The following is a 27437-nucleotide window of genomic DNA, read 5'->3' on the forward strand; positions in this document are numbered from 1 at the left end:
ACAGAGAGCTTTGATTTTGCAAGAAAGTTAAGAGCTTTTCATATATAATTTTACCTATTTGTTGCAAGAATAAAGCTGTTACACTGCATATATTGACTAGATGCTGCACATCTGTAATTTATGAATTACTTTACATTATTATGATACCTATTCAAGCAGTTAAAAACCCCAGACAGCTCCTTACGAACATCTTTACAAACGAAAATATATAAGATGGGATCCATAAGGTTGTTAAAGCTTAGTAAGCCAAGAGATATCTGGAAGTAAAGAAACATTTTAGCCTCAAAATTGCAAATATTATCAGAAAAAAGCACTCCCACAAATTTAACATAACAGGTTGCATGGTAAGGCCCAAGTCCTATGACAAATATGAATAATACAACGCAAAATAAGCGTTTTATCCTTTTCTTTTCATTTTCCGGAACTGATAAAGATTTGTTAATGACCTTCCGAGTTTTGTCATGTAAAATCAGTAAAACCAGCAGTGGCAAGGGAAAAGTAAATGTTAAAGTTATTAATCGGAAGATAGTGTAAGCTTTCTCTGAAGGATAACTCTCTAAACACAGACCCTCTTTGGCACTTTGATCGAACCCCAGAAAATAAGCTATAGATGTCAACAAGGAAATACTCAGCCAAGCACTTATACAAATTAAGCATGAGTTTCTGAGTTTTTGGTGACTTTGAAACCTTAGAGGATGGACAACAGCCACATACCGTTCCAATGAAATTGTGACTATGAAAAAAGTATTAGTAGTTTGGTTGATCCAGTACATGACACCACTCACAGGACAAGATACTCCCCCAAAATTCCACTTATGACCCTTTCTGTAGTAGTCAATCCATAAAGGTAAGGTGAGGATTTGAAGCAGATCTGACAAAAGCAGATTGATAACAAACACTGGAAGAATGTTTTCTGACTTGATCATGCAGTAAAGACCATAAAGTGCTAATAAATTTATGGGAAGACCAATACAAAAAACAAAACCATAAAGGACTGGTAAGAATACGACATCAGAATTAAAATCAATATTTGTACATGTTGTGTTGTTCATTTTTATACGTGCAGAGTTCTGTTGGAGTCGTTTATAAAACAAAGGATCTGCAGTGACTATAAGACATTGATTGCTTCAGATGGTGATATCTTCTTTGAAATATTCCCACTGAGGTGTCATCATCAAAAGCTAATGTACCTATCAGAAAAAAAGCAAAACAACAGAGTAAGCCAACAGTTTAATATGTACAATTATTTGAACAGTTGCAGCATTTAAAGAGCTGATGCTCCAGAGTGTTTATAAAGATAAATACGTTATTTTTTCGAAATCTACTCAGTGTTACACTTTTTGATGGATGGAACAGGTCCTGGCCAATGATGTTACAGATGAAAATACTACATAAAAATAGAAGGGTAGATATGTGGCTCCAGAGGCATGTACAACTTTAAAAGTTCACATCTCTCACCTGTATTTATTTGACATCAATTAGTTGTGCTAAATCTCAAAGACCATGTACCAATATGGGAAAAAAAATAGTTTTGACAGTGTTGGAGACAGACTAAGTATAAAAAACATTTTCCAGACTCTCGAGTAGCCCAGATATGGCTATAGTGGAATTTGATGACAATATGGAAAAGAGGGCATATAACATCCCAAGTGGTCACTTGCAGTATTGTGTACTCATTTTTAGATTATTTGCAGCAGCAGTGAGATATCAGCGTCTGGTGGGAAAACGTTTAAGCTTCCATTTGCAATATGGTGTGATGCATTTAGAGAACATTGTGGTGATTTTATTTTTTTGACAGCAGGAGTAATGAACTTCAACCATCTTAAAGAAATCAATTAAATTTTAAAGGACACTGGCCAACATATCAACCATTTTTCAATGAAAAGGAATATATTTGAGATAGATGGTAGCTTAAGCTAGGGTAAAACCACAGATGCCAAAGGTGAAAGCAGCAATGGAATAGCCTATTTCCAAAAAAGACACAAGGTTTTTTCAAAACTATGCATTATTAAAGGAGGTTTATAGCCCACTTTTCTTAAAAAGGTACCACCATTCACAGGATTAATACAGAAATGGGCATCCAATACAGGTTTGTGGAACCCCCTAAGCTTAATGCCCTTAAAGGTTCCTTTTGAGGTCTCCTAAATTCCCATACACTTTTGCACTCTAGATGGATGCATCAGAGGCAAGACTAGGAGTTGTCTTGTCTCAGCTAATTTATGAAGGGTACTTCCCGATGTTGTATCCCTTCCTGAAGCTATCAATGGCAGACAAAAGCATAAGGAACTTGCAGTAAATTGCATCATGGAGCAACTGAAATACCACTTTCTTTGTCAGAAATTCATGCTGGTCACTGCCTTAAAGTGAATAGCTAATGACAAGGAAAGTAATCTCTTGTGCATTTGGGTTTTGTCATTATTCATTGAATTATTAAGCATTAATTTTAATATTTTTTCTGTGATTTTCTGTTGATGTCTTTGTGATGTCATTTTGTATTTAACTTTGGATATCATCTATGCCCTTTTCTGTTTGTATGTATGGCTGCTGTTGTTTATTTTCACTATGCCCATTGTCAATCACTGTGATATAGGAGTCACGTAACCTTTAATGTCATAGCCCCTCCTCCTGAGAATTAACTCTAGTCAGGAGGAAAAGATCTAGATCAGATGGGTAGAAATAGAAAATGTCCAAGAATTCACATTACTGAGAAGTGTAGTGAACTTCTTTTTGGAACAGAGACATGGAGGAAAACAATAAATTTTGTTAAAATCCTATGTGTGTTTGTCAGTGAAACATGTTAGGAGTGAGGTGACCAAATACAATCAGCAATACCTTCCTATGTCAATGGACAAAACAGCAACCTTGTCATGCTTGGGTCACAGAATTGCACAGAAACACAGTAGATTGTTGAGTCAGGAACTTTTATTCAAACACTTCAAATGAACATATGTCCCTTTCAAAAGTAAAACGAGCTCCATGTGAAGACAGAGGGGACAGATCCATCTCTTAATTAAAAGTAAACACATTTTCCTCTTCATAGGGGTGTGTGTCGGGGTGGGACCCCCAATAGGAGCAGAGGACATCTGGGGAAGGAAAGAGAGAGAGAGAGACAAAGCAAAGAGGACAGGTGCTGTTCAGACTTTTAAGTATGCAAAGCACCGCGCAAGAAGCATATCATGCGACAGAGCAGCAGCACCAGTCCAGCAAGTAAGGGAGCAAAGAGGAGGTAAACTGTATTTATTCCCATTGTATCAGCGTTTAAAAGGGGGTTTTGGAGAAGCATCCGTGTCTTCTAGGGGTGCGTTCAGCCCCCCTGTTCACAACCTATATCCACTACAATCAAGATCAGAAAGTGGAATTGTATGGGCCACACACTGAGAAAAAAGAACTGTGACATGATAAAACAAGCATTGAAGTGGAACCCCCAAGGAAATGTAAATGTGGATGACCAAAGAACACCAGCCGCAGGGGATTAATTGACCTTCAAAAATTTTGTTTTTTCAGGGGTGAAACAAAGAACATCGCCAAGCATAGAAAGAGATGGAAGGCTACTGTCTTCACCCAATATCCACCTGGAATGAAATGGACTAAGCCAGAAACTAAACTAAGTCGTCCAACTATATATGTTATGATTGGTATTCTTCATTATTTTTCATTAGTTCCTCTGCACATATTTTGCTTTTCCTTATATTTTGGTTGCAGAATTTATTTCTGACATTGATTAATTTCTAAAATGTTGTTTTCAAATGTTTTTTTTTTCAAAACCATTTAGATTTTTATGCCTGATGTAATTGACACAACATCTTAAAATGCCACCAGTGACGATCTTTAATTATCTATTATATATTATATAATTATATATTAATTAAGTCAGCGGATAACTTAAAAAATTTTTGTGTTCGTTTATTTGTTCTTTATTATTGTTATTGAACTGTGTTTTGACTTCAACTTGAATTTTTTTGGTTTTTAAGTTGATTTTGATGATAGACAAGATGGATTCTTCATAACAGTTCTTGGCTGATTTCTCAACATGTCCCCTCCCAGTCAACTCTACTTGTCTCAATTTTCTCTTTTTTTTGTTAACTATAATGATTTAGAATGGTAGTGCTCTACTTTTGATGTTCAAGCTTTGGATTGAAATTCATACTTTTGTGGTGAAGAAATTAGATTATTATTAAAAGGGTATCTTATTTATAGTCGATACGTAGACTTTAATCTCAAAGGGAAGCGAACCCAGGTCCCCAGGTCTCCCAACTGCGAGGCAGTAGCAGTACCCACTGTGCCACCGTGCCGCCCCTAACCAAAAATAATAATTCAATAAAAAATAATGAAAAATATATAATATGAAGGCATTAGTACAATAAACATGTACATACAGTGCATATAGCGCAAATGGTTCATAAAGTGACTCAGGTTGTGCAATGTTACAGTGGAAGTGCCAGTTTACAGTGAAGTAATTGTAATTGTAAGTACAAGCATTTCTATTGGGAGTACTTGATGGACTGATTGAGTGTGTTTATAGCTCTTGGGATGAAGCTGTTTCTGAGCCTCAAGGTCTGTGCAGGAAAGGGTCTAAAGCATTTGCTGGATTGGAGAAGTTCAAGTAGACTGTGACATGGCTGAATGGAATCCATGCAGATGCTGGTGGCTTTCCTTAAGCAGCATGTACTGTAAAAGTCCTCCAGGACTGGAAGCTGTATCCCTATAACCCTCTGCGCTGTTCACACAATTCGCTGTAGAGCTTTCTGATCAGCTACTATACAGCTATGATATCACATACTCATACAATGGGTTAAAATACTCTGGTACACTGAGAGTAACAATGCTAAACCAGCTTTGGTATCTTGGATAGTTTGTTCATTCCATGCACCATAATATTGTTACAGAATGATTACAATCAAGCGCATTAAATTTGTTAACAATATGTAATTAATTTTGGAGTATTTAATAAATCCCACATCACTGATGTGAATCTGAAAAAAGGTAGACCAAATACAAAGAGTGGCACTCGTTTGACGCTGGGTGCTGCTAGTTTGCAAAACCAAGCAGAAATATGAGTAAGTTAGATAGTAAAATTAAAGTACTTGCTGCTAGGCTTGAAGAAGTTAAGCAAACATTTATGACTCATATTGAAATAGTTGAACAATCGACATCTGCCACTGATGAAAAAGCAATGGCTGCAAAATCAGAATGCAAAGTGCTTGCTGACAAACTGGCTATGCTGGAAGATAGATATAGAAAGAACAACATCAGAACTAAATGTCTTCCTGAAAAATGTGAAAGTCCAAACCCAGTGAAATTCATAGCTGAACAATTCTCTAAAATAACTGGAGAGAACTTTACATCGGACATCAAGATCTCAGCAGCCTGCCGTATACGTGGATTGAATGCCTCAAAACCAAAAAGCATGATTGTCTGTTTCAACAAACTATAGGTTGGGAGCATACATCTCTTCTTATACTGAAAGAGGACATTATATTTGAAAATAACCGCATTCATTTTTTCCCAGATTTCTCCCCTGCAACAGCTGCTAAATACGTTGCATTCTACAGCATTAAACAGAGCCTACATTAAGCTGAAATCAGATACAGCCTCTTGTACCTTGCCAAACTGAAAGTGATCATTAAATGTCAATTTTAAATTTTTAGCTGATGGAGCAGAAAAAGAGCTAAGAAGACTGATCTCAACATCCATTTGAAACACGATCATGAGTCTGTGTGTTCTGGCAAGGCAAAGAACATTCTACTTGCAGCTTTCAACTTTTAATGTTTGTAATGTAACATTTGCCATAACTATATATTTTTTCCTCTTCTACCACCTTTTTTGTTTTTGTTAAAGTTCAATTATTATATTGAAATTTCTTCCATTAATTATATGTACATTTTGGCTACCATAAAGTAACCAGCTATTGAGATGTTTTTTTTCCATATCATACCTTTGGTTTATTACATTGGTACTGTCTAGGTTTATTGTATTTGGACTGTGCTTTCATAAATGATGTCAGTTTTAACCTTTTCTGCACCACTGCTGTGGGGTTCGTTTTGTTCTGATGTGCTCTGTCTCTTGGCATGTCATAGGACCGGGACTTTGTGAAGTGTGGTCTGCCTCACTTGGGGAGGCAAAATGGGGTGGCGGTTGAGACAGGGAGAGAAAGAGAGAAATGCTATTTCTTATTTATCCTATCTACCCCAATAACCATAAGTGTTAACATAAAAATAGGCTCTATGGCCATAACACCTAGCAATAACAGGAAATCTATGTCAAATCTGTCATATATGTACTACCTCAAATCTATCATATATGTACCACCTTAAGACTACAAAATATCAACAGAAGTTCAGAAGCAATGTCTTTATGACCAAATAGTGAACTTAGTGAGCTGAAATGTCAAAAGTCTTAATCATGAATTAAAGAGAAAGAAACTTTTCTCTCACTTAACAGGTCTAAATGTCTTGATAGTATTCTTACAGGAGACTCATTTAATAAGTAAGGACCAGTTTTGCTTGCAAAGAGAGTGGATTGGTCAAATTTTTCACTCCTGCTATACAAAGAAAACTAGGGGTGTGGGAATCTTAATACACAGAACTATTCCATTTGAAGTGTCAGACATAACATCTGATCCTGAAGGCCGATATGTCATGGTGATGGACAATTTATTTAATACAAAAGTGATTTTGATAAATATCTATGCACCTAACATGGATGATAGAGATTTCATCCCAAATGTAATTGCAATTGTTCCTAATGTAAGCACTCTTAAAATTATAATGGCTGGGGACTTTAATTGTGTTTTAAATCCAAACCTGGATAGATCTTCAGCTACAGTGGCAATGACATCTAATACTGTAAAAATAATTACACAGTTTACAATGAATCATAACTTATCAGACTCATGGAGGTTTTCAAATCATAATCTAAGAGCATATTCCTTCTTCTCACACTTGATTATTTCTTCATAGACAATCCTTTTTTGTCTTTTATCAAATCTTGTAAGTACAACACTATTATCTCTGACCATGCCCCTCTGATCATGGAGCTTAAATCGCTATGTTCTACGCATTCATCACGTAAATGGCGTCTTAACCCCTGTCATTGGCTCATGAGAATACGTATAGAATTCATATACAAGCAGATTGATTATTTTCTTGAGACAAATGAATCCTCAGAGCAGGAATACTCTGGGAAACTCCCAAGGTATTTTTAAGAGGCCAGATTACTTCATATCTTTCTAACAAAAATAAATTGGAAATCAAGAAGGCATCTGAGGTAATCAGTGAAATTACCAGAATAAATTTAGATTACACCGGCGGCTCATGTATAAACGGTGCATATGCACAAAAATGGTGTGTACACCTGTTTCCATGCTCACATCATAATGTATGAAAACTAAACTTGGAATAAAGCAACACTCATTTTCACGGTAGTGCCACCCCCTACTCCATACATGCGTGCACATGTTTCTACTTGGTTTTGCAAATTGGCAGCACCCACTGTCAAAGCAGTGTTACTGTTCCTGTATGGTTTCCCTTTTATTTTTAGATTCACATCCATGATGCAGGCTTTATGAAATACACTGAAATTAACCACATATCATTTATAAATTTAAGGCAGCTGATTGCAATCAACCTATAACAATATAATGGTGCACAGAATGGCCAAGCTATTCCAAATACCATAAATATCTAGGAGTAAATATCACAAGAAAATGCATGGAAAAAATTAAAAAAGATTTAATAGATGGTCTACCCTCTATCTCACATTAGCAGGGAGAATCAACACTGTCAAGATGAATATCTTTCCTATGCTTCTTTTTCTATTTCAAAGCATGCAAATACAGTAATCCCTCGCTATATCGCGCTTCGCCTTTCGCGGCTTCACTCCATCGCGGATTTTATATGTAAGCATATTTAAATATATATCGTGGATTTTTTGCTGGTTCGCGGATTTCTGCAGACAATGGGTCTTTTAATTTCTGGTACATGCTTCCTCAGTTGGTTTGCCCAGTTGATTTCATACAAGGGACGCTATTGGCAGATGGCTGAGAAGCTACCCAACTTACTTTTCTCTCTCTCTCTCTTGCGCTGACTTTCCTGACGTAGGGGGATTGAGCAGGGGAGCTGTTCGCACACCTAGACGATAAGGACGCTCGTCTAAAAATGCTGAAAGATTATCTTCACGTTGCTACCTTCTGTGCAGCTGCTTCCTGAAGTGACATGCTGCTGCACGGTGCTTCGCATACTTAAAAGCTCGAAGGGCACGTATTGATTTTCGATTGTTTGTTTTTCTCTGTCTCTCTCTATCTCTCTCTCTCTCTTTCTCTGCTCCCGACGGAGGGGGTGTGAGCTGCCGCCTTCAACAGCTTTGTGCCGTGGTGCTTCGCATACTTAAAAGCCAAACAGCCCTATTGATTTGTTTGCTTTTCTCTATCTCTCTGACAGTCTGTGCTCCTGACAGGCACTCCTTTGAAGAGGAAGATATGTTTGCATTCTTTTAATTGTGAGACGGAACTGTCATCTCTGTCTTGTCATGGAGCACAGTTTAAACTTTTGAAAAAGAGACAAATGTTTGTTTGCAGTGTTTGAATAACATTCCTGTCTCTCTACAACCTCCTGTGTTTCTGCGCAAATCTGTGACCCAAGCATGACAATATAAAAATAACCATATAAACATATGGTTTCTACTTCGCGGATTTTCTTATTTCGCGGGTGGCTCTGGAACGCAATCCCCGCGATGGAGGAGGGATTACTGTATGCATTAACAAATAATTTTTTAAGTAATTACATTAAATCATAACCTCATTCAAAATATCCATGCATTCAACGGGCAACTCTACAATAATTTTCAATCTTATTACTGGTAGGTAAATATACAAGCTATAAAGACCTGGGGCCTCATATATAAAAGCTGCGTATGCTCAAAAATGTTGCGTAAACCTGTTTCCATGTTCGCTTTGTGATGTTTAAAAACTAAACTTGGCGTAAAGCCATGCACATTTTCATGGCAGCCTCACACTGTGCATATGTAAGTCTCTGTTTGGTTTTGCAAACTGGCAGCACCCAGCATCAAAGCAGTGGTACTGCTCTGCTTATCTTTTTATAGTCACATCTGATGCAGGTTTTATCAAATACACCAAAATTAATTGCATATCATTTACAAATTTAATTCACTTGATTGTAATCATTCTATAACAATATAATGGTGCATGGAATGGCCAAACTATTCCAACTACCACGGCTGCTTTAGCATTGTTAGAAGATGTCACAAATGGAAGAATCAGAAGAGAGAGCATATTTATACTGTAGATAATGACAAATGGCTTCTAAGTTGATTTTGATTTCTAAGAGCTATCCTCTTTGAGCTGTGTACTGAACTGGCACCGGCTTTACAAAGGCAGACTTTAAGGAATTGTACTCTACCTGCTCCTTTGCAGGATCTGTCCACTCTCAGGTTTTTAGCTAGTGGAGCTTTTCAACATGAACTTGCTGACTTATGGGGTATTTCTCAGTCATCACTGAGACGCGACATGCCAGCTGTATAGGATGGTATTATCCGTCTTGTCATTCAGATATATAAGATTTCGTTACACTACAGTTGTACTGGGAAACATCAAAGAGCAATTCACAGCAACATTCGGTTTTCTAAATGAGTGGTCAGCTGTATGCACATTGCTATTGCAACAGTTCTGGACAAGTTACATCAGCCAGGGATGAATCACCAAAAGAATGAGCTGGCATTACATCATATATAGCAGGAGTGCCTATAAAAACGGCAGCTCTGCATAGTCGCAGGTGCTTTTTCCAACTAGTGCAGCAAAAGGCAAGCAGTCCTTTTAAGGATAAAGATCAGCAAATCAATCTGCTGTGCCACTCAGTGCCGACACTACACTATAAAGGCACCTTCAGAGAATGAATTTGCTTATGTAAATAGAAAACATTTCCTGTCTATTAATGTGCTGCTTTATAGTGCATAGAACTTATGTCGGATTGTGCAACCATGTAGAGTGCTGCATATATAATGTGGCACACAATCGTGGATTGCCCGTACCTGAAGAGATGCTGTATGATGAACCTGACCCTCACCCACCAAGTGATCATTCAAATTGGACAGTGTTACAAATTCATTTGAATGTAATTAGCAGAATGTAAAAACAGGTAATTAAATGCAGCATTTATTTTTTAACCAATTCAGTTAATTTGTGATCAGTATCACATAGTACAGCCATTATATTCCTTAGTTAATTTGCCATATCTTTTACAGCATCCACTATTGAATTTTGTGACTCAGAACAGGGCCTATCTACACACGGCCAGATGTTCAACCAGCAGTTTTCCAAGGGAGAGGTGTGTGTGCAGCCTACCCCCGAAGAAGGGCTCGGCACAGCAGCACAATCACTGCCTTACCATTGCACAGGGATCAGCTTTTGTAATATTGTCTGAAACAGAATAAAAAACTATGGGCTGCGACTTGCATTTACACGTCGACTGTGATATCTGACCACTTCTTTTTTTATTTTGGGCACTGTGAGATTTTCTGCACTTGAACTTTCGAGTGTCTCCGCCACACTTTTGTTGCTTATACCATTGGCTAAGCCAACAAACATGCTTTTGCCATTGTCTTTTCACAAGACGCTGAGCTTAAGTGGCTATTTATATTGATTTGCATATTCAAAGGGGCATAATTCTGGGAGGAGTTCGGTGGGGCGGCAGGCACGTGCACAAGTGTTACTTTTCACACTGACAGGGATTTATTAAGCAAAAGTGCGTGGAAATTAGCTTATGCACGGTTTTATGCCATGTTTTAGTATGAATTCTATGTACAACATTATGCATGAGGCCCCTGGACATTAAAACAAATCAATGAATATACACAAGCCTGGTCTACAATAGAATTAAAATCTTGCAGTACTTCTTTATATTCCCTGCTCTGTGCTCCAATAAATAAAATTTGTCATTACACTAATAATCCAATTGCCCTTCTCTCACTTAGAATATGGAACCAATGTAAGAAACACTTTAATGCAGAGAAACTCTTAATCTGTGCACTTCTATATGACAACCACCTTTTTCCATCCTCTCAAAGATACACAGTATTTAATGTTTGCAAAATGTGTGGGATTAAAACACTTAGAGATTTGTACATAAACAATGTCTTCACATCCTATGAACAATGAAGCTTCAAATTTAACTTCTCGTCAACACAATTCTTCCACTACTTTCAAGCTTGAAACTTTGTTAAACGGAACCTGCAGAATTTTCTTCACCTCCCACTTATTCTATTTCGGAAGACATATTGATCAGTCTTGAAGACTCACATAGCATCTCTACAATTTATAAAAACAATTTTAAAGTCCCTTCTTTTCAAAGATCCTACTTAATATTTCAAGCCATGCACAGAAGACACTCTAGTTTCATATGTGCAATGTATTCAATCATTCCACTTAAAATCTTTTATCAAGCACCTTATCTCGTTTAAAATTGTTCAAATGTTGCAAGCTAGGTCCAGCCTCACTGGGCAAATGTTTTGGGCATGCACCACATTAACGACATTTTAGACCAAAATCATTGAATGCCTATCAGAAAGCTTTTATGTCACTATCACTCCTAACCAATTAACAGCTGTGTTTGGTATACTCCCAGATGGGCTTAAAGTGGAGAAGGACAAACAAGTCATAATTGCCTTTACCTCACTACTAGCATGTAGACTAATCTTGCTCAGCTAGAAGAATCTCAGCCCACCTGTTTTAAGTCAGTGGGTAACTGATGTTTTATACTACTTGAAATTGGAAAAAAATCAAATTCTCGAAACATTTTTAAAATATAGCGAGATCTAATCAATAACATTTTAGAATAAACTTCTATTTCGGGGAAAAGGATGTTCTTCCTTCCTTCCTTGCCAAAAATTGAAGGAACACTTTTTAATCAGAGTATCAAGTCAGTGAAAATTCTGGGATATTGACGTGGTCAGTTAAGTAGCGGAGTGGGTTGTAAATCAGTTTCAACTGCTTTGTTGTTAATGAAGTTAACAACAGGTGCACTTGAGGGGCAACAATGAGATGAGCCCCAAAACAGGAATGGTTTAACAGGTGGAGGCTGACTGTTTTTCACTGGTTTTGCATTTGGCTACTGGCAGTGTCACTACTGGTAGCATGAGGTGATACCTGAACTTCTCCAGGATGGCACATCAATAGGTTCCATTGCCAGAAGGTTTGCTGTGTCTCCCAGCACAGTCTCAATGCCCTGTAGGAGATTCCAGGAGACAGGCAGTTACTCTAGGAGAGCTAGAGAGGGCCATAGAAGGTCCTTAACCCATCAGCAGGGCCGGTATCTGCACCTCCGGGCAAGGAGGAACAGGATGAGCACTGACAGAGCTCTACAAAATGACCTTCAGCAGGCCACTGGTGTGAATGTCTCTGACCATACAATCAGAAACAGACTTCATGAGGATGGCCTGGAGGGCTGATGTCCTCTAGTGGGCCCTGTGCTCACTGCCCAGCACTGTGGAGCTCAATTGGTATTGTCAATAGAATACACTACACAGAAGGACCATCCACATATATATGGCCATTAGTATATAAAAGAAATAAGGTAAATGATAAAAATAAAATTAATATTACTAGCTTTATCCATTTCAGGACCTGATTTCTAAATAATGTTACATATATTTACTTGTGTCTCAATACAATGCTTTTTACCAAGGTGTATAATTTATCACCCACTGAAAGTGTGAGTATTAAAATTTTGGGTCCTTAATAATACATTTTTAAAAAGCTTGTTATGGTTTTGAAAACAACTCTGGTAGCAGCCAGCAGACAACATTCTTAGGTGGATGTCTGTGAACACTTAACAGGATGGTTTAGGATAAATCTTTGAGTCGCAACCACTGGCAAGGAAGAGGGAGTACATCTTTTGACTATTCTCATGCAAGTCTTAGCGCTTGCCTTGGTTTTACTGATGCAAAAGATTCTGATGGAGATTGCTGATAACAACAATAATCAAATCGCAGAGGAACAGTGTGAGACTAACCATGTCTTGTTTCCAGTTCACATTTTTTGTTTTGGAAGTGTTTTCCATGGCTCATATCTATTGGAAAACTACGTAATTAGACTCATTAGGCTCTTAGGCTATATTCAAAATTGTAGCTTAAATTGAATTTTGTCCTTCATATGTAGCACAAATCTGATCTTTTTAAGGAAGTGTTAACAGCAGTAAATATGAAGTTTTCAGTTGGAATTTAGACCATTTTCATGTGACACCAAATCCAATGTAGACATATGAAACTTATATCTGCCCTGTGTTTGAATGTTACAGCTGGACTTGTCAAGAACTTTACACTTTCCAACTAAATTCATGTCAGTGTTTATGTGATCATCATATCATTAAGTTGAAAATTAAGGTCAATGATAGTACTGACTCAGCATTCTAGTGAAAAGAAAGTTATGTAGTGAACCTAGTAAACATCAAAGATAACAGCCATTTGCTATACTGTACATTTTCTGATAGAAGTCTAACATACAGATATTGCTGGAAATAATCACACAGTCCCCTAAAACCACTATTTTGCATCAAAACCCGATCATATCTCACTCTTAGCAGTTCTAGTTCCTCTGTCATTTTCACATGTTTCTATGTATGGTTTCTCTGGATATGATGCAGTAAAAGCACTCAAGGCAACAACTGTGTTTTGCATGTTTCTAATACTTTTGCTTGCTACAATACGAACAGAGCCTGGCCATGCAGTTTTTCAGTTTCTTGTTTTTCAATAAACAAGCATAGCTATCTCACAGTTTTTAAAGAATACCTGCTATGCACATTAAAAGAGAAAAAGGCCATCATTAGAGTGCTTCCCTTTATGTTTGCCATGATCGTCTAAATGATGTGCCTTCTGTTTTCTTAAATAAATACAGTTGCAGTACTGGTCTGTGGCAGAGTAGTGGAGAAACAAATTGTTTCATAGCACACATCCATCCATCCATCATCCAACCCACTATATCCTAACTACAGGGTCGCGGGGGTCTTCTGGAGCCAATCCCAGCCAACAAGGGGCGGAAGGCAGGAAACAAACCCCGGGCAGGGTGCCAACCCACCGCAGTCATAGCACACAGTTACCAGGATATGCACATTAAAACAGACATTTTAGCATTGCACACACACATCAACTGTGTACATGTGTGAAATAGAAATACAAGGTGGTGTGGTTTTTGTCTGCACCCTGTGTATCTATGTAAGATTTTGATTATCCTACTTAAGATATGCATATCCTAATTGATAGCTTATAGCTAATTTATTTTACATTACATTGTAATCAAGTGAACACTGACGCACCAACAGGACCCCCTTTCACCATGGGGTGTTTTGTATACTGTTTTTCTTTCTTTCTTTCTTTCTTTCTTTCTTTCTTTCTTTCTTTCTTTCTTTCTTTCTTTCTTTCTTTCTTTCTTTCTTTCTTTCTTTCTTTCTTTCTTTCTTTCTTTCTTTAACTTCCATAAATGTTCTTCCAAGCAAAGGATGGAGGAACAAACAAAAAGCACTATGAATATTCCAAGAGAACTCTGCTATGAGTAAGGTATCCTTTGAATGTTTCTGTAAAGAAATTATAGTACATGCCTAGATATTTGCAGAGATCTTGGTTAATTTGTTAACTGTGTCAATTATTTGCCAGTAGAATCTCCTTAATGAAAAAACAAACTGCGAACCTTGTTGAAAAATACAGACCTTTTGAGATGAGAAAGACTATTACAAGAAGTACAGTGTACCCATGGGAGGGAGGAAGGCCTGCGATGAAGTCTATCAAAATCTATTCCTATCTATTGGGGGAGGGGTAGGAGCAACAGCAGGCCGGTAACATTACCAGAATTGTCCTTTAATCTATTGCAGATTTCACAATATTTAAAAAAATCACTAATGTCTGTTTTTATAATTGGCCACCATAAGTATATTTTAACTACATCAATGATTTTAGTGATACCCAGATGTACTTTACAAATAGAATCACAAAACCAGCTCATTTTATTTTGAACCAGACATAAAAGTATCTATGTCAGACCTGTTTTTTGCCTCCTTTATCTTGTCAGTTGAACAGTCACCAAAACGCCCATGAGGAGAAATTTTTATCTGGATCTTAATTAGTCTCCACATCATCAAAATTCTGAGAAAAAGCTTCTGCTTTGAGGTTCTTATCCCCAGCCTTTTATGAGATTGCATAGTTAAAGTGGCTGAAAAGCAGTTGATTATTTATTGGCATTTTATAGTTCTTTACTGGGTTGTGTGGTTGCTCATAGAGCCATTGCTTAACCAAGCACAGTTTCATTCTGAAAAGGGTTCTTTGCATATGAAGTAGGTGCTTTGTGCTTTGAAAAAAACTTCCTAATATGTAGAAAAAAATAAATCTTTAATTTATGGTAGGTTACCTAGCAGGACACTAATAGATTAAGAAAACCTGGATTTAATCTGTGTTATTGTATGCAGCAAGAGTCCTTTTAAAATCATGACCCAATTGGTATTTCATAAACCTGGTACCATCTATTCATGGTTATTTACTGTGTTTGGAGCCTGTTACAGATGTAAATAAATAAAGATTCTATCTGGAAATCTTATGTGGATAGGTTTTTTGGGGTCTAAAAATAGTTCCCCTATGGCATTGCTTTGAAGAACCTCTCTGGCACCTTTATATTTAAGAGTGTACTATGCCCATTATGAGACATTTGGTACCCTAAGAAAATAACTGAAGATAAGTGGAATTCACATTTGCTTTCCAGCATTGTAAACCTCAGAAGCAAGACTACACCTCTTATTCATGCTAAACAAGTGCCTCCTAGCTCTGCAAAGAGTAAAATATTATGTGTTCGGACAAAAGGCTTGGCGGGCAGACAGAAAATGAGAAGGACTAGAAAAAAACATTGATAAAGTAGATCCATCACAATTATTTCAACTTAACAGTGAATCATGTAGTTGAATACATATGTTGAAATTATGGGAAATTGCATTTAGGACTGAAGCCAGAAAACTCTTCTTTATGCAGAGTTGTAAGAATCTGCATGAAACAAACTACCAACATTTACAACCTTTAAGAAGTATCTGAATTGGGTTTTAGGTTGGAATGGTCACCTCTCATTTGTCTAATTTGTTCTGTTCTTATGTTATAAAGTCACAAAACATAGCAGTAGATAATAGCAGAAATTAAACCTCTCTTACATCTTAACCAAAAAGAGGAGAGCAAAATTCATTTTCTAAAGCACAGAAGATAAGGTTGATTGCCAAAAAGGGAAAATCACACAGAGTGTTCAGTAAGTATCCATAAATATGGGCAATGATGTCAACGTGACATTGGCATATAAACCTTTGTTCCACTGACACTTCCCTGGCAGTTCCCATTTGCTTTCAGATATTACAAACAGCTTTACATTATGCAGAGTTATGGAGTAAAATACTAAAACAAAAGGTACAAAAATCCAACTCAGAAAAAAAAACTTTGAATCAAAAAGGTAATGCTTTATCTGAATTCTCTGATGTTTAAAACATAAGTCTTAACCAAAGGAATTAACCAGAAAAATATATAAGGCTCATACAAATTTAAATCAGAATGAACTGCTCTGGTTTCCTACCACAGTCCAAAGACATGCAGGTTAGGTGCATTGGTGATCCTAAATTGTTCCTAGTGTGTCTTTGGTGTGTGTGTGTGTGCCCTGCCTGCGGTTTGTTTCCTGCCTTGTGCCCTGTGTTATGCCTGGGATTGGCTCCAGCAGACCCCTGTGACCCTGTTTTAGGATATAGCAGGTTGGATAATGACTGACTGAACTCAGATTTACTGATATGCTGTATACCAATACATGTACTCCTAAAATATCCTCAGAAAATTTTGAAATGGCTGAATTATGGTCAGAATATCAAATGATCCCTGTGGTGTTTTAAGACTTAGAAAAAAAAATCTAAATCAGAGTGAAATCACAACAGTTAAACTTCACATACTGCCATACATATAAGTATGGGTGCGTTTTATGGGTTTGTTTTATGCTGGATGATTACAGGGAAGGAAAAAATTGTGATACTGCCACTAACTTATGTTCTATCTCTTCACTTATAATAGAGAAGGAGAAAGCATTGGAAAACCAATAAGGTCTCTTCCATTACTGTATGTATGAAGCCATGACTATTCCATTCTCAACCCTCTTTAACCAAACCCCTCACTGGAAGTCTGAGTTCATTATCAGACCATCATCTGAAAAGAAGAGCACTATGAACCTCTGATGTTCTTTTTTCTAAACAAGCATTACACCAAACTTTTGTTAAGCACATTGGTGCTATCTTTTCTTGTTCTTCAGTCAACAAAATTAAACAGGGCATCCTCCAGGATCCCAACCCTTATTTTGTTGTTTCTGTTCTTCATTTCACAATACCAATCCATAGTCTCCTAAAATATTCCTAAAATTTTGTTCAGAAATTGACTGAAATAGGGCCTGAGTATGAATTCATTCCTACTATATCACAAAGTGTTTGTAATGATCATTGAATTTTCCATATTTATAGAACCATTTTGTACTCTTTCACTTCTGTGATGTGAATTAGATTAACTATGCAGATCACATTGCATGCAGATTATGACCTCAGTGATGTGTTTAAGAAAAGATGATATTAATGGTAGATGACAATTGCTCTTAATTGTAATGTGATTTAGTTCAAGAAATAAGAATACAGCTCCTATGGGACTTCTAATTGCTCTGATAAAACCGACATTTAAGTTTTTCTTAAATATGTGCAACCATACATGTCCGGGTGAGGCAAACATCTTCCCTTGAGGTAATGGGGGAACCAGGAAAAAAAGTCTATGTCACAGTCATAAGATCGATGACAGGAAACTTCAAAGACTTTTGTTTGCTCGGAGTATTGGTAAAAAACTGATATTCAAAAGGTATTGTTTCTACCTTATTGCAAAATATATACAGTACTAAGGAATGAATTTCTTCATACAGGAGTGAAAACATTCATAACGCCAAGGCTCAATCTCCTCAGTACTGTCAGAAGTGATTTTTCCTGGCTTTATCTTCAGCTCTGCTGTTTGTTTTTTGGAATTCTGTTGCTTTAAGGGTCAGAAAAATATCTTCATGTTTCTCCATTTTGTTTTCTCATAGATGTGGCCATTTTGTGCAGTTGTGTTGCAATAATTGATATGGGATTGCTTTGGGTGAAGTCCATGGTCATGTTGTACATATCATTAGAGGTTAAGGATATAAAGGGTATAAGGGTCAGCTCTATACACTTCCTGGTGTCTGAGATTGGATATCAAACTTTTCCTTGTTGGCATATGCATTCTTGTTTGATTTTCTGGTTTAATGGAATTAGTGTTTTGTTCCCTGACTTTGATTTTTGTTTGCAACTCTCAGTTTTGGCGAATGATATGATGGATATTTGGATAAATACCCTAGGCTTGGTATTTAATCATGTTTCATCATCGAGTTGTGAAATCTTTTCCTTTTTGTCCCCGTGCAGGCAATAACAAGTACACAAAATGTGCACAGATTGTGGTGTTGAAGCCACAATGTTATGATTCTGTTTGCTCACAAGTCTGAAAAAGTGAAAGACTTGAAAAATAAACATCAGACCTGCAGAGGAAAGGCTTCAAAGCAAAAAGAGATTAAGTGAAAACCAGAAAAATTTGTGTTCCTCAAAACATTTGATAAGAATTATATACAGTACAAGTAGGAGAAAATGAAAATAAAATAAAAATGTTTGCCTAAAAAGCAAACCTAATAGCAAACAAATATAAGACAAAATCTAATAATTATATCTTTTAATGAAAAGTGTAAGTCAATTGCCAAAATCAAAAACAAACCAGCAGGACAAAAACCCAATGGCAAGTAGTCATTTCATTTACTTCTCGCTCTTAAATAGGTGGTCCCCTAAACCACAATGTCAGGTGACCTCAACCCCCTAGGTTCAACTTAAAGGATGCAAGGAACATAATTTTCCAAACTACAAACTATACTAAGCTCATAACAGAACAAAAATTATCGTACAGGTTAGTGCTGTTATTCTTCACTGTCTCTGGTGTACAGAATATGACTACAATCCTATGAGGACAGTCACAGTAAGTGTGTTTTCTTCTACCCACTTTGGTAATACAGTAAGTATGTGGCATTATGAATTATGTTTTTGCCCGTAAATTCTGTTTTTGTTCATTTTATTTTTTGGCCTTCACATGATCCACTAGATAGCTACTGAGTCCTGGCAAGAAAAGGAACATGGAGCCACAACTGCTTATGTTTAAAGAACAGATGGTGGCCAGTACCATATGAAAGGCCAAATATAACTTTAAATTCCTTAATAAACTCTTCCCAGCCTGAGCTACAAGGGTGGTTAGCATCACAAAGGCCAGTCACCTATTTTAGGAGCTGTAATGAAAGTTACAAAATGCAATTTTTTTTCCTTCTCTGAAAGTAGCAGACTGTTTATCAATAATAAATGATTACAGATTCAGAATAGTTGGGTACCCTGAGAAATGCTTGTGGTGTGTCTGAAATTCTTAAAAACAGCAGTAACCTGATGCTGGGCTGAAGGTATTGACTAAAACAATTGTTGCTCTAGATTGTGCTCAATTAATATCTGTTGACCAGTCACAATTAAATCATATAACTGATTCTGCAATGCTTTGTGGTCTTTCTGGCATAGTTTAATTTCAGAGAAAACTTAAGGTCAAAAGACCAAATGAGAGGAGACCATTCTGTTAATCAAGCTCATTCACTTACCAAATAGCTAAGCTGTCACAGATACTTCTTAAATGATGTCAATGTTTCTGTTTCAACTACATGACTTGGTAGTTTATTCTAGTTTCACACAACAGTTTAAGTAAAGATGTATTTTCTGCCATCAATCCTAAATGGACTTTCCGTTAATCGCCACCGATGTGATTCACCATTACATTTAAACAACTCATTTGCAACTACTTTATCAATGCTTTTGAGAATTTTGAATACCTGAATTACATCCCCACACAGTCTGCTCTGCTCGAAACTAAATAGTTTTATTTCTCTGAGTCTTTCAGAGTAGGACATATTCTAAAATCCTGGGATGCACTTGGTTGCTGTCCTCTCAGGCAAGCTAGGCAGATGCCAGATCAGATTAGACTAAATACCAAAGTAACTAATAATATAGTCAAACAAGGAGAAGTAAATGTCATTAAACACTAATTAATCCTTTCCCAACTAAATTTTGCATTACATTACTTTTTTATAATTGGAATTCAAAAAAAAAAAATGTCAAACGTGATCATGACACTAGATATTATAGTTTAATGGTAAGGCCATTCATCCCTCCTGTTCTTCTGTTGTTTCAAAAGCAATATTGAATTTACACTTAATGGTATTGAACTGACTTTCTACATGCCTTGACATCTTTGGCATTCATTAATTTGAAAATGCTGCCCTTTGTTTATCACACAGATCATATATTAAGAAAAAAAAACTTCCCTGTGCTGCTGCAGTTACCATTTGCCAAAAGCAGAGATGCTATAGTAGTGACACCTAATGTAAGACTTTAACCTTTCTTTTAAAATGTAGAAACCACACTAGAAATGTACTAAAACTGCAATAGATTTGGTTCAGTTTGATTCTAAACTACTAATGCTGATGATGCATCAATAAATAAATAAACAAATAAATAAATAAATAAGCGAAGTAGGGCCATACAATTGAAAGTTTACTCAAATGGAATTTGCCAGTTTGTTGGGTATTCAGTTTTTGTGCTCGTAACTCAAAATGCTCATATCTCAAATCAATTTTCCCCATTGAAATTAATTGAAATGAGATTAATTTGTGCCAGCCTCCAGAAAACCACCCCAATTTTTTGTTAAATGTTTTCAACATAAGAAAAATGTATTTATAATGAACAAATATTGTATACAAACAAAATAAAACCTAATACATAAAAGTGAATCTAAAGAAATAAATAGATGTTGGCGAAGCCGATTAGCATATTGTAATATTTTTTCTTTCACTTCACTTTTGCTTAACTTAATTTTCTTCTTCACTTGTTTTTTTCGTCACTTTCGTCACTTTCATGCTCAAAGCGTTTCAATAGAAACCTGTCCAAGGAGCTTCGTTTAGTCCTCCCCTTTAGAATGTTTCTGAAATGAGTTAAGCAAGTGTCATTAAATAGCTCCGCTGCATGACCAGTTGCAACTTTTTCAGGGTTTCTTTTCAATAAAGTCAAATGTTAGGCAAGTGTCATTAAATAGCACCACTGCATGACCAGTTGTAACTTTTTCAGGGTGTATCTTTTCTTTAAAGTTCAAAACTTTTTCCCACATTGCAAACACTTCCTTTATCTCACCTTAACAGATAACCTCCTCCGCAATACCGATCTCCTGCAGAACCTCCGTATGTTGCCGCGTCTGTAGTTCCATCAACTTCTCCGTCGTTAGTTCCTCGGAATGTGCGGCGACAAGTTCTTTGATGGCTCGTATTTCGAATTTTGGCTCGTAACTCAAGGCAAAAAATCAACCTAGTGATGGCTTGTATCTCAAAAAACTCGTACGTTGGAGCACTCGGATCTCAAGGTACCACTATACTCAAGAAGATCTGGTACCTTTTCAATTTACAAAGCAAGGTGGCTGATTCTTATGCTTTTTGCTTGTTAGTTTTTTTTAAATTTTGTAATATTTCAAAAAATGTGTGTATGTGTGTGTAATGCAATTTCATCCATTAGATCATCCTTTTGACCCTCTCCAATTTAGGCATCACTGGGACTGCTCTTAGATGGTTTGATTTCTACCTTTCAAACAGATCCTACCAAGATTTATGGAAGGAAAAGGTGTCAAAGTCACATCTTTAGAATATTAGAACAATTGTGAAAAGAACAGTCCATTAAGCCCAACAATCTCAATTATCCTATTCACTTAGATTGTCTAAAATAGCTTCAAGTCAAGATCTGAAGGTCCCAGAAATCTTACTGTTCACCATGCTACCTGGTAATTTATCACACGTGTCTCAATGGTTCTTTGTGTAAGAAATTCTCTTCTAATATATAATTTACTTTATTTAATTTATTAAAGTTTATTGTCAGTTTTTACTCTCTGATAGGGGTCCATAGAGGTCTAAATCCCTAATAAAGGATAAAAAAAAAAAAATCATATTCATAACCACTGACCTTGAAAGAGTCTAACACAGTGTTTCCCAAACTCAGTCCTGTGCCCCCCATTTGGCTGCAGGTTTTTGTTCCAACCAGCTTTTGTTGTTAATTGGACTCCTGGGCTAATTAAGTGTAAGAGCCAATTTAGAAACTTAAAGCTTTGAGTTAAACTCATATTAAAGTTTGCTTTATTTGAATAGAATATAATTTCTTCTATAGTCATAGACAATGGTAAAGTCTTTTTCCCCCCTATAAGTTAGTAAGAGATAGAATCTTCTTGCTATAACTGAGAAACTGTGAGTTAATAAGCTTTTGTTGTGTTTAGAGCAGGTCCCAGTAAACAGGGACTTGAAAGACCCATTTTCAAGTTAGAAATGGGATAAGCATACAGTTTTCTGATCACTTTGAAATGGTTCAGAAACGTTTTGAAATGGTATTATAAGTGAATAGTAACAATTTAAGATTTAACAAGATTAAGCCTTGAACTAAATTTTTTCTTATTATAATTTTTCCTTTTTGCTATTTTTAATTTTCTTTTTTGTGTGAACTGTTTTACTTTCAAACTTAACTAAACTTTTAAAAACGAAGATATTTTGTCTGTGGAATCATTTCTGCGCGTCAGGCTTTTGTTGAATCCCATTTTTTAAGTTGGAGCTGCAGAATTTTGGAAACTTTGGGAAAACGCAGCTACAATTAAGTGATTGGTAAATATATATATATATATATATATATATATATATATATATATATATATATATATATATATATATTAAAATGTAACAAGCAGTTATATGGGAATAATTCATTTTTTTCTTTTTAACAATATTTTCATGTTGATTTTCATTCTACTTTTCTTTGTGTTCTAATTGTTTAATTGATCCATTATTTACTAATTAGTGAGTCTGATGCTAAAGTAGTTGCAGCCTTTGATTATTCAGTGTTGTTTGCCAGGGTGTCTACTCTCCTCATTTTTAATTGTCATTAATAAGATACAATGAAGGGGAAAACTGCACAGAGAAAGGGCAAAATAGAATGAAATTAACAAAAGAGAGTTAAGCATTTAAATCTACAGCAAAAAGCAGAAATATTTCTAAATGTCTTATAAATGTAAAAATCATGCTGCTGTGCTTTTCTGAATGTAGAATAAAAGAAAAAAAATCCCATCTAATTACAGTAAATGATCTCAGTGCTATCAGGTGTTGTCACTGATTAGGAATCTGGTTGGAACAAAAACCTGCAGACACGAGTGTGCCCCCGGGACCAAGTTTGGGAAACACTGGTCTAAAACAACATCCCACATGTGTATATTTGAAATTTGTCATTTCTAACTTTCTTTGAGGGGCTGTCAGAGGACTAGGATCACCAGTAAAGAACCCTATGTCAAAAATATTATATTTGTTATCCTATATTACCATTTTTCATTTTGACCCCTTGTATTCCGTTAGGGGGAGAACCCCTGTTGTGGCATGCACAACTTCAACTCCTTCTGATCATTTTTGTTGGAGACACCTATTAATTTACTCTTTATCATAAGATTGACATTCCCTTTACAAAATATAGTCTGAAAATAGGCTAAAAGATAGTGCTATTTGGGTATAGAAGAGCTAAAATAGGGGTTATCCTCAAAAAGCTCAACATCTTGCATAACTCGTATCACACACTTGTGCCTGGGAAACAACTTCATGGCTTGTAAACTTGCAATTCCACCCCAAGTCAAGGGCTGGCACTCCCTCATAACACCTCTCCTTTCCTTCCACTCTGCAGATCTGGAGAATTATGGGCCAACAGCACATGATGTTATGATGTTTTGGGGTGCCTGAATCCATCCCTTCTGCCTCATTGACTTAATAACCAGCACCATTGTCATTTTTTCCTCAGTCTTTATGTCTGTAAAAACCTAGTTTGCAATTCGTTTTTGATTTTTGTGTATAGCAACATGCGAGGATCACCATTTGGTGCCACAACTTTTCATCTTTGTTTCCTTTTCTTATTATGGTAAACATCAAGATGAATATGTGGTGTGTTCTCATACAGGTGTATCAGTAGGCTCTGACAATGTGATTCACATGTAATGTTTATGAATACAATTCCAAGGTAATAACCTTTGGACTTCTAGCTCCCAGCGAGAAACTTTGAGAAGACAGTGCTATGTGACATAAAAGTGACCATTCACCCCATTCAAAAATCTAACATTAAAAATAAGCAAGTGAAATAGATGGCATTTTTGTGACAGCATTATACATGCAGTTACAGTATGGATGCAGTAGCAAACCAACAGCAAACTTGCATTTCCCTGAAAGACTGACAGGAATTGGGTACACAAACAGGAAATGGAAGACATCACAAATTGTACTCCTCATAATGCTCACAGTGTGTGAGCTGCAGCACACATTCAGCCTGGCTTCTGCTTTGCCTATCTTTAAGAAGGACACTGCCTGATAAAACCAGAGATTAGTTAGAAAATGGAGGGTGGGACTTGTGTTAACATACAGTAGCTTAGCTTTGTTATTGGTGCAGAGGTGGAACCTGGGAGGAGGCGGATCTGCCACAAAATATGATGCTATGATTGGTTAAGAATACTTATCTAAACAGTTTCATGAATGGAGGTGATGCATTACTTTTCACAAGACAGCAGGCATTCAAGGGTACAGCAGGGTACTGTACTTTAAGATCTAAAAATTGTGAATTGCCCATTGGGATTAATAAAGTAGCTATCTATCTATCTCTATCTCTATCTATCTAAATAATGTTTAAGGAATAAACAACTCTACCTCAATGATGAGGGAACAGACAGTCTGGCCTCTTTCCTACCATGCTCATGAGTTCACGTTTACTGTATGTGTGTATTTCTTTCACTTTTAACAGTTTTCTACTTTCTCACTGCTTACTACTTCTGTAATTCAAACAGACAAACACCATACACACAGTGACCAGACCAGTTTGAGCTTTGAGGCAGCAGCGCTAACCACTGCAAGTTATTAATTGATTATTTTGATTTTTTAAATATTATAATCCTTTAGTTGATTGTACTTTTAAAAATATCAGTGTACATAAGGCGTTGATTTTATATAATGTAACCATCTACAGCATCTAACGTATTAAGAGATTTCTGATCATGTTATATAAAAACTTAAACCTCTTACATAAAATAGAGGAAAATGAAAGAAAAGTTTTTAGGTATATATTTGTTGAATTAAGTGAGATTTCTGAGCTGAATGTATATTGAAAAATATTATATAAGACAAAAGCTATCTCTTTAATCTTTCACAGAATTCTCTCTGTTTCCATTTCTACATAAATGTGTCAGGATTTTGAAAAATGTCAAGATCAGTAAAATCCAGTCATGCAGCTTCTGTCTATTATGGGATGTACACTCTCGAACAGCTGTGTGCCAAGACAAAACTGAGTGCTGTTATCAACAATGCTGCACATCTTCTCTCTGAGTCACCAGCACTGAGGACTTTTAGCCAACAAATAATAATAATAATAATAATACATTTTATTTATATAGCGCCTTTCCCATGCTCAAGGCACTTCACAGAGTTTAAGAAAGAACGGCAGTGTATACAGTATATAGCATTGTACTAAACCAAATAAATAAATAAAGAAGAGTAAGATAGTAAATTCAGAGAAAAGCCTAACAGACTACATAATTGATGGTCTCACACACACACAGGTTACATGAGGATCTTGATACAGAGGTAAACTGAAAGAAGGGTAATAAAGTCAGGTATCGCTAAAAGCCTTCTTGAACAGATGAGTTTTGAGTTGTTTTTTAAAAGAATTCATGGAGTCAGCTGACCTGATTAATTTCGGTAGGTCATTCCAGAGTCTGGGCGCTATACAGCTGAAGGCCCTGTCACCCATGGAGTGTAGATTAGTGTGGGGCACTATAAGATTACCAGAATCAGAGGACCTTAGTGGGCGGACAGGCACATAGTGATGGAGGAGGTCACTGATGTAGTTTGGTGCGAGGTTATTTAAAGCTTTGTAGGTTATTAGTAGGATTTTATATTCGATTCTGTAGGACACAGGGAGCCAGTGAAGACGGAGCAGGATGGGTGTGATGTGCTCGCTGCTGCTGGTTCAAGTAAGGACTCTTGCAGCTGAGTTTTGAATAAGCTGGAGCTGTGATATAAGATTAGAAGGGGCACCTGCCAGTAGGGAATTACAATAATCGATGCGGGATGTGATAAAAATTATTCAGCTGAAGTGTGTCAACAAAATGCTACTGGGGCTCCATTTATACCAACAGCAATGCACCTTTTACAATGTCTCACTGTGACTGCGACCATTCTTTTTATCCTTAGCCAAGTGAAAAGTTTTATTTCCCTTTAGTAAATTTTGTGTGTATTTGTTTATTTAACATTTATGTACTGTATTTATTTATTTACCGAACTTATTTATTTACCGAGCCAGGTTTCCCATTTGGACAAATAAAGTTCTATCTATCTATCTATCTATCTATCTATCTATCTATCTATCTATCTATCTATCTATCTATCTATCTATCTATCTATCTATCTATCTATCTATCTATCTATCTATCTATCTATCTATCTATCTATCTATCTAAAGCACATTCTTAATTCTCAGACCCCCCACCCACAATATGTTTCTGCTAATACTAACTGTTAACCTAAAAATTATTAGTCACTGAAGTTGAATAATGCCATCCAAAATGAAGCTCTTGACCATTATTGTCATACACCTACTCTAATACTCCAAGTATATCAAACCACAGTCTCCATGATCAAATATGTCAGTGCTTATTTCTAGAAGGCAGAATTACTATGATATGAAAATTGTGAAGGTTAAACAATAAATTTAGACATTTTTAAAAATTACACCATTTAAAAAAGTAATTATTAATCCCTACATATGGTATTGTGATCAATTGTTGTGTACATTAAAAAGAGAGCACTTAAGAATAACAGTTTAAAAATAACACACCAAAAAGCTGACACCTGACTAGTCACAGGAAACTTATTTTGTAGGAATTAGACTGTTTTGTGCCAAACAGAATGCACGCTTCCACTTCCTGTGCATATCTAAAGTTATTAGCATTAAAGACATTGATTGAAATACACTGTTGAATAAGATATCCTGCAATACATTTTAGGAAGTATCCTTTAGCTGTCACATAGTAATATGCATTTCAATAAATATATATGAAAAAACAGACCTGTGTGGCAAGTAAAAGAAGTTTTTATCCATAGACAGCTTGTTATATGGCCTCAGTCAAATAAAGTTCTGTTCAACACATGTGTCTTTCTTTTGTTTTGAGAGACGTCTTTAGCACTGGAGAAATTTCCTAGT

At 36.3% G+C, this 27437-nt stretch overlaps 1 protein-coding gene across 1 annotated transcript; it reads right to left on the reverse strand.

The window, feature by feature from the left end:
* Positions 1-27437, reverse strand: LOC127526722 (G-protein coupled receptor 4-like). Its single transcript, XM_051923167.1, has 2 exons — positions 27304-27437; positions 1-1190 (listed from the first exon to the last, which is right to left on the reverse strand). The coding sequence occupies exon 2, from the start codon at positions 1050-1052 to the stop codon at positions 126-128; it is 927 nt and encodes a 308-aa protein (XP_051779127.1). The 5' UTR covers positions 1053-1190; positions 27304-27437; the 3' UTR covers positions 1-125.

Source organism: Erpetoichthys calabaricus, chromosome 2, assembly GCF_900747795.2.
Source record: "Erpetoichthys calabaricus chromosome 2, fErpCal1.3, whole genome shotgun sequence".
NCBI lineage: Eukaryota > Metazoa > Chordata > Cladistia > Polypteriformes > Polypteridae > Erpetoichthys > Erpetoichthys calabaricus.

Coding starts and splice junctions, on each gene's coding strand:
- LOC127526722 (XM_051923167.1), bottom strand. CDS start 1,052: ATGAACAACACAACATGTACAAATATTGATTTTAATTCTGATGTCGTA.